The sequence below is a fragment of the Solanum verrucosum genome, unplaced genomic scaffold (genome assembly GCF_900185275.1).
Source record: "Solanum verrucosum unplaced genomic scaffold, falcon-dt-bn FXZP01000183.1, whole genome shotgun sequence".
Classification (NCBI taxonomy): domain Eukaryota; kingdom Viridiplantae; phylum Streptophyta; class Magnoliopsida; order Solanales; family Solanaceae; genus Solanum; species Solanum verrucosum.
In genome coordinates, this window is record NW_026020430.1 from 1,295,364 (window position 1) to 1,307,514 (window position 12,151).

The window sequence follows — 12,151 nt, forward strand, 5'->3', positions numbered from 1 at the left end:
AAAAATTACGAAGATTGTTTATAAAAGGAGCTTCACGTAATCAACAAGAACCGTTAACTGATCTTAAAAATAGCTTATCTGCAACTTACATAGTAAACAACACGCTCCAATTTTTGTATGTCATTTTCTTGTTCACAAGGCAGCAACACAATTACACAAAGCAACGACATCTATGATACATGAAATACAACAGCTCAGGATTATCTATCTCACCAATCCGCAGACAAAAATGATGATACACCTAAACGAGGAAAAGAATATGTAGGGACTAACAATTCAATGAAAACCCAGCACTACCCGCCCATGAGAATGATCAAAACTCCGAAAGGGTAAAATCCGTCTACCGGCTTGCGGCTCAATGTACAGTACACCTCTATCGAAAACCCCATCTGCTCTGTATCATGATGTGACGAATAGAATAGACCATGCGCCTGCAACCTCCAATATCTAAATCTGATTTTCTTAAGACCCTTCCATGGAAGAATTACAACGTGGCTCGAGCCTTAAAACTTTTCACGAGGATAAGTATCTCCGTTGAACTCTGATTGGTGACCGGCCGGCTATGTACATATCACTGGAAATCCGACATGTTAGCATGAGCCTGCAAGTATATAGCAAGACAATTGCACTATAATTTAAGTCCAAGCAACAGAACCTCGATCATTGGCTACTTGAGGACGTCCTCTGGTTGGTGTCGGTGGTCTGTTGGCATTTAGCTCCTATCCCAAAAATTGCGAGCAAGATCAAACACACATCAAAGAGAGAAAAATGGGTCCAAAGAGATCTGGTAATAACAAACCTGCATCCAAGTATCTTCTATATGCCGCTCAGGTGAAGTTTCAGGAGAGGAAATTGCCGGCGGCAGCGGGTGAATAAGTTTTGGAACCACAACAAGATCTCTACCCAATACCAAGATAGCACCAGCATTATTAGCAGTACCTGTAGAAAGGATGATGAGAAAAGAACAAAAAGAATTTGCATAAAGATAAAAGACTATCCAAGAAATAGAAAACCTCTATACATCCAAAATTTGCGACATCTTACCACAATAATTAGTGGCTGAGAAAAGCGTAATTAAATGTCCCTGAGCAAATCGTTCAAATCCATCCATCACACATTCATGCGCTCGGACAATCAATTGAAGATCATTATTGTTGCAGAATTCCATCACACGATCGGGCTGCATGTATGCAAGTGTTTATATTAGTTAAACGAGAAATGCTAGGGAAACTATAACCAGCCAAACACCTTGGAGACCAGGATAGCTAAGAGATATCTAATATTACTGAAGTACTAAAACTCCAGTCCCAAACCTTTAAGTCGTAACAGCCCAACTGGTGAATCAAATAAGTGCCTTCAAGGAATCGTCAGTTCAACATATTAAAAGAAAAAAAGCTTTCACATAGCAAGGTCCAGGTTACAAAGATGGAACAGCTGCAATTGCACAAAACGAACTCAAGAAAATGACAGCCCATAGAATGTGAAAGTGAAAAGCAGGGCGGATGAAGCAATCTGGACTTTTTTGTTTGAAACATCATCTCTTTCGATACTGGGCCCTTATAAACAACTCCAGTTAACAGATAAGAATATGCAGCTTCCCAAAATAACAGCCAATAGGTTGAGCTAGCATGCATAGTGATCGGACGTTGCATTTGCAGAGAAAATATCTCAAAATTGATATGAAGTATAAATTACTCACCCCAAAAGTGACCAACCCAGGCCCTCTTGCATTTGGTCTTAATCCTTCAACACTATCATTTTCTGTAGGGTCAGACCTACAAGCACGTGCCAGTGTGAGAAAATATGAGGATGTTAAAGTCAATGAAGGAAGCATAGGAGAAGACGGAGACTAACCACAACAAATCCATAAGAACAATTGAGCCAGCATCCATAGTAATAGGGCGTTGGATATTTTCTATTTGTTCAACATGATTAATTGACCTTCCAATACCACCATGCATACAGATAATCTTTTTCTCGATTAATGCTGCCAGAGGAAGCCAGTTGAACAACCTATTAAATCGATGCCATGCCCAAATTCCATCTCGCTCACCCTGTTGCATAAATAGACATCAGTGTCTAGCTTGAAAAGCAAGTACAAACGCCAGTAAATCATAACATACCATGCGTTCAATGCACTCAATTCGAAAGCCGAAAAGCGCATTAATATCAGCAGCTTCATGGTTCCCACGAATTAGATGTACATTGAGGGGATACTCAACCTAAAGCATCAATTTATATCATCAAAATCACAGGGTAACTAAGAAAGTGAAAGCAAAGCAAACATCAAAATATAAGAGGTGCCTTTAAAGCAAGAAGAAGTGTTAGAAACAAGAAGTACCTTTAAAGCGAGAAGAAGGGTCATTGTTTCCAAACTGTGCTGGCCCCTATCAACATAATCTCCTAAGAAGAGATAGTCAATATACCTGATGGTCACTTAGCGACATTAGTATCAAGACTAAACGAACAAATATCAACTCCACAAACCAGATCAATCCAAAAATGGTGCAAGTCTGCAGAAGTCAGAATTACAGGAGACACAGCAAAGAGACCAACAAAATATTGCGACACATTTTCTCTGTACTCCTTCAAGGAGTTAGTTTGGTTCTTGTTTTGGTAATAATTACTAACAAGCTCTCACAAGGGCTTAATTTAGAGAATGAAAAGGGAAAACATCCCTTCCATTTCCATAATAGTGTTGCCCCACAAAATCAAAAACAAGTATTCTGATAGCCCTACTGAGACACCTGACAGTTACAGCAACAACCTAATTTGTGATGCCCACAATTCCAATCAAAATATCCATTTCAATACAAAAATGAGGATTAAGAAATAATACTGCAATCCAGGGAACTAAAGACTGTCAAAAGGACACCTAGAACTGAAAATAAACAAACAGAAGCAAGATTGAGCCAAGGCACTTACGATATATCCCCAGCGGTCGATGGGGAACCATACTCATCGAAAAGACGCATAAGATCCCCAAATTGCCCATGCAAGTCACCAAATATCTTAATAGGAGCCTTAAGCTGTATAACACTAGGTTCACTCGCAAATATCCTTTCAGCACTGTCACAAAGATCAGCTATCTCATTGCAGTCCAAGAAAAACTGTCGTCGAACAGGCGGCTTCCAGCCACGAGGCTTCAGAAGATGGGTAATCACCTGAGATAGTAAGGAAAAATAAATAATATAACTAACATATTGCAGTTATTTGTCTTTACACGATATAACAGCTAAAGTTATAAAATTGCTCACAGTTACATTTTTTGCAGAGTGGGGAAGTCTTTGCTCGGGTGGTTCAGAATAGTTAGGAGCATGATTGAATTAAGACAGACAGTCCAGCTCTCATCACATCCCCCCTCCTTTTCTCTCCCCCCTCCCCCTACCTCTAGCTCACCCTAGTACAAGGCCACAACATATAGACAAGGAAATATAACTATTAGTCTCTCTCTTTCTTCCCTCCAAAGTACTGTTACACATTTTTACTCCCCAGTTCTTTATTGAACTTCTTAGAGACCTATAGTTCTATAGCTGAAACCAAATTCCCTAGTGAAGCAAAAAAAAAAAAACAATTTGCTGCTTGTAAACTTCCCCATTGGATTTTTCTTGCTTCCTCACTTCATGATTCAACCAATCTTGAATTGGTCCAGTGCCCTGCCCTACTTTCGGTCATTCCAATCAAGGTGGTTTCAACATATTTAAAAAGCACTCTTGAAGAAACTCTTGCCAAAAGCAAGAGAGGGAGAGATAGTTAGGACATATAACCTAGAACGGCACATGGAAACAGTCAACAAAACACCTATCTTCCTCGTGTGATAGAGCTATGCCAGGAGCAGAAACAACCAAATCGGCCATTTTACTGTCTAGCTGCTACTCAATGGCCCTTCAAACGGATATGCCCAAAAACAGAGACGAGCCAAATATATTGGATTTAATTAATTCAGCTACTTATTTAGCAAAACTTATGCACTGTTTCCACCATAGGATTTTGAAGTTTCAGTGCAAGCAGTTTACCCTTTTTACTTTCATGAATACCACATCAGCTAAAAATTGGTAGCCACATTGTGGCACGTAATCAGGTAATTCGTCTAGAGTCAAATCATTGTAATACCTTTTTAGGAACACTGTTGATGGACATTTGACGATCCAATAGTTTCCTTGCTGCTGTTGCATTTTCTGGGGTTCCATAACTAACTCGCCTGCCTTCATTTTCAAACTGATCAATCGAAAGCTGCCGCACCATGCCACCTAGAGCACCACCAGTCTCTGCAGCTATAACCACCTTCAATGCATTAAGGCACATCATCAGTCAACTTATGAACAAACTAAGACCAACACATAGCATTAAGGATCTGAACACTGACAGCACGGTGATGCAGCCGAACTCCAGCTGGGGCAGAATTATTTGATAAGGCAGAGTCAGGCTTGATCAGAGTAGACGCCTGTTTTCCACTTGGCGTTGCCTCCGCTCCACGGTCTCTATCTGGAAGTTCAACTTCTCCATTCCCTTGTTGACGAGCTTTTGCAGCTGCTAGTGTAGCAGTAATAGCCTCAGCTTCTGCAGCAGAAGCCTCCACTAAATATTCAACACCTTTGATGAGTCTCCTGCAAACGAAACGAACCACAAGATATATCCTTAAAAACTAATCATGCATTAACAAAACAGAGACAGCAGATGCTGTTGTTCCTATGCAACTGCAAACTCACCGAGGTCCTTGAAACGTCGCATTTTCAGAGCTTATATCGGAATACATATCACCATTTACAGGGGGTGCGACAGGAGTTCCCAGTACAACTGAGCCATCATTAACTGCTTCAGGGTCTGTTTGTCTTGTTCTTTCATCACCAAAACCATACCTTCCTGTTAACCTCCCCGCTTGTACATTAACTGCAGCAGCTGCAGCTGCTGCATGTGAAGCTGCACTAGTTGTTTCAGCAGCAGCCAAGTCTTCAGCAACAAGTAAGTCATCTAGCAATACCCCTGCAACCAAAAAAACAGCAGGATTAAACTTGTTGAAGAAACAAGGAAGTGATCTGACTTCTGAGTAACTTCCAAGGTATATTTCATTACACTATTCATATTATTTATAGTTGGAAACATGCCATATACATTTGATGTTATCTTTGACTTTCACATCTGACGGAGTATTTGGCTACCTATACTTTGGAAAATTAAATGAATGTATTGCATGAAGAATAAACCAAGTCAACAACATTTCTCACATGATATCAGCTAATATTACTTAAGAGTTCGTTTGGATTGGACTATTTTAAGTGCTTTTAAAGCAAAATAGCTTTTTTGTAGTGTTTGGGTAAGATGAAAAAGCGTTTTTAAGCATTAATTTTAAGCCAAAACAACAAATAATAATAAGTCAAAAGATGGGATTCCTAACTCAACGGCTTATGCTTAAAAGCCACTTAAAATAAGTTCATCCAAACAGGCTTTTAATCTTCAATTAAGAATGTCTACTCATCCATACCTTATGAGGGAAAAAGGATGACTACTCATCCATAATTGAAGAGCTAGGGCAGGGCAGGTTTGGAGTAGCTGATTGGGTTGTTTAGTGTCATTTTTAAGATGCTAAAGTACCCAAAGAATGGAGGTGGAGTACTATGATCCCGTTGTATAAGAACAAGCTGATATTCAAAACTACATTAACTATAGGGGTATCAAGTTGTTAAGCCACACTATGGAAGTTTGTGAGAGAAGTGGAGATGAGGGTGAGGAGGTTGTGTCTATATCCGAGAACCAATTCGAATTCATGTCAGGACTATCAACTACAAAGGTCAATCATTCCATGAGGTGGAGCAATATAGGGAAATAAAGAGGGACTTACATATGGTGTTTATTGACCTAGAAAAGACTTACGACAAAGTCCCAAGGGAGGTTCTATAGGGATGCATGAAGGCTTGAGGTGTCCTAATGGCTTACACTAGGGTGATTATGGATATGTACGATGGAGTTAAGACCAGACAAAAGGTAAGGACAAAAGGAGGGTACACAGAGCACTTGGTAGAAAAAGTTGCACTAGGGATCAGCTCTTAGCCCATTTCTATTTGCCTTAGTGATGGATGAATTGTCGAGCATATCCAAGGCGGGGTGTTATGGTGTATGATATTTGCAGATGACATAGTAGTGAATGACAAGACTCGCGAATAAATCAATGCTAGGCTAGAAGTTTGGGACAAACACAGGAGTCTAAAGGCTTCAGGTTGAGCAAGACCAAGACAAAATACTTGGAGTGTAAATTCAATGATGTAACACATGGGTAGGTGTGGAAGTAAGACTTGATACAGTGGTCATCATGTTCAAATTGCAACGGGTCTTTAATCTAAGGAAATGGGGAGATCAACGATGATGTCACATCATATTGGTGTTGGATGGACGAAATAGAGACTTGTGTGATACGGAAGTGCCACCAAAATTTAAAAGGTAAGTTCTACATAGTAAAGGTTAGAATCGTTAGATCGACCATGTTGTATGGGGCTGAGAGTGGTCTTTCAAGAATTCTCATGTACAGAAGATAAAGTTGCTCGAAGAAATAAGATTAGAAATGTAGATATCCATGACAAGGTAGGAGTGGTCTCAATGGTGGACAAAATGAGGGAGGCAAGGATAAGATAGTTTGGGCATCTAAAGAGGAGATGCATATATATCCTAGTGATGATGTGCGAGAGGCTGGTTATGGTGGGTCTAGGAGAGGTAGATGTAGGCGGAAGAAGTATTGGGGGAGGTGATAGATTGGACATGCGCATTTCAGCTTACCAATGGGCAATGACATAATTGTAGATATGAAGGTATGGAATTCGCAAACTAGGATAGAGGGTTAGTAGATAAGTCAACATTGTCTCGCTTTTCGGCTAGACAAGCTTGATGGTAGTTGGAGCACCGCATCTATTGTATCTGTTAACTTTTTTACGGTAGTATTAGCATTAACCTCATAGTTTATTGTCTTCGGTTTTTTGTTACCATCGGTGTTTCTTGTGCTTGGATTATAGCATTGTTCCGTTGTTGTTACTCTTCTTCTTTTTTTGAATGCTATGAAGTGCTTTCCTTTAGGTTGCCATATCTTATTCATTTCCGTATTTCCTTTTTATTTCTTTTTCAAACTGCTTTGAAATGCTTTTCATTAAGCCACGGGTCTAGCAAAAACAGTCTCTTTACCTCCTGATGTAGGGGTAAGGTCTATGTACACCCTACCCTACCCTCCCAAGACCCCACTTGTGAAATTACACTGGGTATGTTGTTGTTGTTGTTGTTTGTTATATGCATACTAGAGGATGAGATTCAATTATTGAAGACCACTTATGAATGCCTAGAACAAAGCACATCCAGCACCACCCCAGAGACGAAGAAAGATGATAGAAGATACTTTTAGTTACTTTACAAATTCATTTTTCACAGGGCTGATCAGCTAGTTTCTTTACAATTCCAAGAAAAGTAAAAATGGTAAGTCATCTGAAAATCAAACTGGAAAGCAAATATAAGAACATTCATTGATGTCTATCTTATAGTCTTACCGCCACGCAGACCACCATAAATAAATATCAAGTCACCAACAGCAACAGCTGCATGTCTACAACGCCTGGTCAATTCAACTGCAGCATCACCGCCAGCTGCATCTGCACTGAATCTGCCAGTTCTAGGACTAGTGACAACAGAGGTTGTGTCACACCACACTCCTGCAGCTGTATCAAGAACTGCCAAAACGGGGGGAAGTAACCATGAGAGTGAGGAATGAACATAACAGTTAACCGGATGTCAAAATAAAGGAGTTAACCAAACAGCGACTCCACTGAGTATCACCAAAAGTAAATAAAAATACCTGCTATACTGGATGAGTCCTCCACCATGCGGCCACCACCAAGTGCCCCTCCAGATACATGGAGCCGAGCATTAACAAAAACCTATAATACCAGAACATAACTGATAAATATTATAAGAAGATTCATCTGCAAGATGCAGTTGATAAAACGCATGAAGCAAACACTTACAGCGGCATGTTGATATCTAGAGGATGGTGACACACCAGGAGCAATGGCCCATTCCCAGCGCCCATCTCTATGTTTGGCAAGTCCATATGCGCTGGCTAGTGGCTATGGATTATCAAGGCAGTGGGAGAAGTATAAGTACAATCAACCAATGAGCGCAAGGGCACACGAGAAAATAACAAAGTAACAGCTCAGATTCCCCACACAAACCAATTACTCCAAGAGAAAGAAAAAAAATAGCAAACAAAAACAGAACTCTTGCGTTCATCACATATGTTAGTTGTTACATGGATCTTCATATCTGTTTTTGACGAACCCATGTCGAACAGGTGAAGCACTGCATAGGTGTGTGCACTTCATGGTTCTTCAAAATATACCCACATTACAAATAACTTACGCAACCCATATCAGATACATAATCATATACTCGCTACAAAAAAAATCTCCACGTGTTTGCACTAGATTTACTGACCGTTTTGAGTAATCAAAAAAATTATGAGAGCACTCGGTCAATTTTATTTTTTTAATGTCAATTTCAGTCAAACTGTCAATGTACACTTCTATGTAAATCTGGCCAAAGCTAATGCACAAGTCAACAAGGTTTACAGTCATAGGCGATAAAATGCACATCCAACTAAACTACAGTTTTTTTGAAGTACAATCCAGCCAAGCTGCATATACTTCTTAACTTTAAGCCCCAGACGTCCATTGTTCATTTATCACTAATCAGCTGCATATATCATTGTTAGGTTTAAGTGGATGAAGTTCAACACAGCATCATCTTTCACTCACAGTTTCTTGGGCATAGAGGTCCAGAAAAGACAGTAGTAAGTCTGTTATTTTTAAGTTAGTGCACAAAAGCCGAAGTATCTAAAAGACATGATCTGTTAAAAAGATATCATGTCAAAATTAGAATGGCTAAACACAGAATTCGCCAAGATAAAAAAGTGAATGAATAAAAGAGCCCCTTATCTAGTAGTAAAACTTGTTAAGATCAGGTGATTTACATGATAAAATAAGAGAACGACACTACGTGAGGAAATGGAAATAGAAGAGGAGATGATGAAAAAAATAGGACTGAGAAAAATAGAGCATCATTTGTTCTAGAAAGATGGCAAACTTTCTGGCGAGCTACCCTTCTAAGTGCAAGTAAAAAAATGGTAAAGACAAACCAAGGAACACGTAAATAAGCATAAAAAACCATCTTTTCTTCTAATTGCATAAAAAAATATGCTTCACTCACCACACTATTGGCATCCCTCCCTCCACAAAGCAGAAGAAGACCATCCGATCTCGCACTTGCAGTTGCATACCTACCAAAATAACAAGAGCAGAATAGGATTTCATTACTTTACTGGACGGTTGGACCAGGTTAGGATCACAAGAATTTATCTTCAGCTGGACATCATAAGAGGAAACTAGAGACTCGGCCTATACACAGAAAATTAAGAAATTGATGAACATGAAAAAGTGTAGAATATTTTCACAAACACTTGTACAGCTTCAGGTCAACAAACAGTACAGTCTAAGAAAACTTTGCTCAAGAAAATGTAGAAATTCTGAAAATATAAGAGACCAAGATATGATCAATCTGCAACTGTTCATCAAATAGTCATCTTCCAGATAAGAAAAGAATGTATTTCCGCTTCTTGAGCAAATGTTTGTCATGTTTTTTTTTTATAAAAGTGGTGGTATACGGGTCACCGAACATGCACCTATGCTAATTCACAACAGCCAGTTATGCAAGCACACATGCGACTCTTCCTTTTCTTTCATTATACCCTATTTATTTCTCTAAGTCTGCATACGTTTCAAGAGCTTCTAGGTCTTTGAATCAACTTTCTTCAATGCAAATCTGGAGGTCCACATAGGATATAACTAAACCAGCTCAAGTGACCTTCTCACATACTGCAATTGCAACTATAACAAGCCCAATACTTCTTTTTAGAAGTCAAAGGATCTCATTGCAATTTCCAAGTTCATGTCCTACCCAACAGTAACTCTTTCCCCTTTAGATATCTTGGTGACTCAAAACTCCAACCATATGGTTGGAGAGGAAGGTTTTACCAGTAGGCCATCCCTCCATAGTCAAGGGATCAGATTCATTCTTCTAAGTGATAAATAGTAACCAAACAGTCACTAAAGATTGCCACTATTTATCGCATGCTACTTCTTCAATTTACATGCACAAACAAAACTTTAAGTTCTTCACCGTGTAATGAAGCACATAAAAGTTCAGAATAGCAAAATGAATACAGTTGAGGTAAGGACAAAATAGTGAATGTCATGTACAGTGAGGAATTAAAGTAAACATCTTCAAGAAAGAGATCATGAAATTTACATGCAAGGAGGTGGGCCTTCACCCTCAGGCTCCAATTTGCGCCATTCATATGGCTTGGCAGCTGTGTCCAAAGCCCAAACATCAGCTAGAGGTCGCTTACCTGAAAACAATGGATCAAATTATTAATTCTTTGTATATTATTGCTTAAATTAAATGGAAAGACCTCTTCACAAGACTGACCATCATTTCCACCGATAGCCATGAGATATCTTTGCCCTACCAAAGCCATGACGTGGCCATAACGTGGCCCTGGACCAGGTCCTTGGACGACAACCCTGAAAAGATCAGAATTATTTCAGTAGTTGATCAGCACACTTCACCAGCATACACCATGTTCATCGAAACTAAGTCCCTACTTGAACTGCTAGGAGCTAACCTGTGCCATCGTGGGCGTTGTTGTGTAAGGTCCAGAACATGAAGATCCTCAGCTGACAATCCAGCTGGACCAATTCCACCCTGGGATGAATAACATCGAACATCTTTACTAGCTGAAGTATATAATCATGCACGACGCAAATGAAATGCTTTCAGTTTCTACCAACCTGAATAACAACCATAGTTCCAACCGCGGTAGCAACATGAGCAGCCCGTGGTGTGGGTGGCTCTCCTATTGGGGTCATCCTGTAATTAATAATAAACAGGTGCATACTTTATCCATTCTAAGTAAATAATAAATTAGAATGTAGCTTCCAGTGACACCAATAGCCACTTACCTAGACCATTTATTTGTCAAAACATCATAGCAGTGCACATCAGCAGTAGCCCCAGCTAAACCTGCAATTAAGACCTCTTCTATCAATTGGTCACTTCATTCATTGCTTTTAATCTACACAACTGGAAAGTAAACCATATTCTAATCAAATCCAAAAATTGTCCATGGATTGCCCAGAAAAGAGGTCTGTCAAGTTGGATAATTAAGAGAATTGGAGGAAACGTACGAATTCCAGCACTTCCAGCAGAAGAAGGAGTCCCTGAACCAGCAGAATTCCCTTCAAGAGCAGTTGCCCCACCAAAGAGAATAAGCCTAGGACCAATGTAATTGGGGCTACCTTCCTCCCCAACAGCCGGTACAGCCGTTAACGTATGCCCACACCTTGGCCCTGGACCATCCTCCTTCTTCTCCATAACTGCGTGCACCACAGAATATGTTGGAGCACACCTCGGCCCCGCCACCGGAGTACTGCCCTGCTGCTGCTGCTGAGGCTGAGAAGTTGCCGGCTGCTGCTCATCCTTAGGAGTCTCCGGAGGAGATCCCCCGGCTGATGACTGGCCGTTTAGCTGCTCCGACGACGCGCCTTTATTCTCTGCGTGATCGGATTCGGATGACATCGTTGAATCCACATCCATATCCCTCACCTCGAAACCCTAGATTCCTAAGCTTATTGGAGCTACAATCCTCAATCATATCCACTTTGGATCACCATTTCCAATCCAATTCAAACCACAAATGTCGAAAATCACAATTCCCAGTCCCTAGATCCTCTGATTCAAATACATCCAAGTTTTCCGAAAAAATTACAGACCAAAAGAGAGAAAATTCTAGGTTTTTCCTTCTCTCTCTTCTTCTCCTAAAAAAAAAAAAAAAACTTCAAGGCGGTCTTCGAGGAATACAATAGCAGGATCAATCCGAACACTTTCTCTCTCTAAAACTCCTTCTCTGTGCAATCTTCCATCACTCGTTTTCTCTCTCTACAAGTATTTATATGAATCTATAGATTCATACGTATTTTTCTGCGGATAGTATCTCTGTCTCTCTCATCTGATGTGAATGGTTTAGAAGAAATGTGACTACGGTGGACTTCATTCTTTACCTCTC

At 40.0% G+C, this 12,151-nt stretch overlaps 1 protein-coding gene across 2 annotated transcripts; it reads right to left on the bottom strand.

The window, feature by feature from the left end:
* Positions 1-37: 37 nt before the first annotated feature.
* On the bottom strand, positions 38-12,151 carry LOC125807415 (serine/threonine-protein phosphatase BSL3). 2 transcript variants are annotated; one of them, XM_049487125.1, is made up of 22 exons: positions 11,274-12,151; positions 11,049-11,109; positions 10,878-10,956; positions 10,712-10,791; positions 10,516-10,610; positions 10,336-10,435; positions 9,238-9,307; positions 7,998-8,099; positions 7,829-7,910; positions 7,524-7,703; positions 4,710-4,983; positions 4,367-4,607; positions 4,114-4,284; positions 2,926-3,164; positions 2,342-2,426; positions 2,124-2,222; positions 1,855-2,054; positions 1,700-1,775; positions 1,045-1,180; positions 800-939; positions 656-719; positions 38-574 (listed from the first exon to the last, which is right to left on the bottom strand). In XM_049487125.1, exons 1-22 carry the CDS (start codon positions 11,680-11,682, stop codon positions 561-563), a joined length of 2,997 nt encoding a protein of 998 aa, XP_049343082.1. In that variant the 5' UTR covers positions 11,683-12,151; the 3' UTR covers positions 38-560. The 2 variants fall into 2 exon arrangements, with proteins under 2 accessions (XP_049343082.1, XP_049343081.1); XM_049487124.1 differs by having other exon boundaries at positions 38-719; positions 11,274-12,150.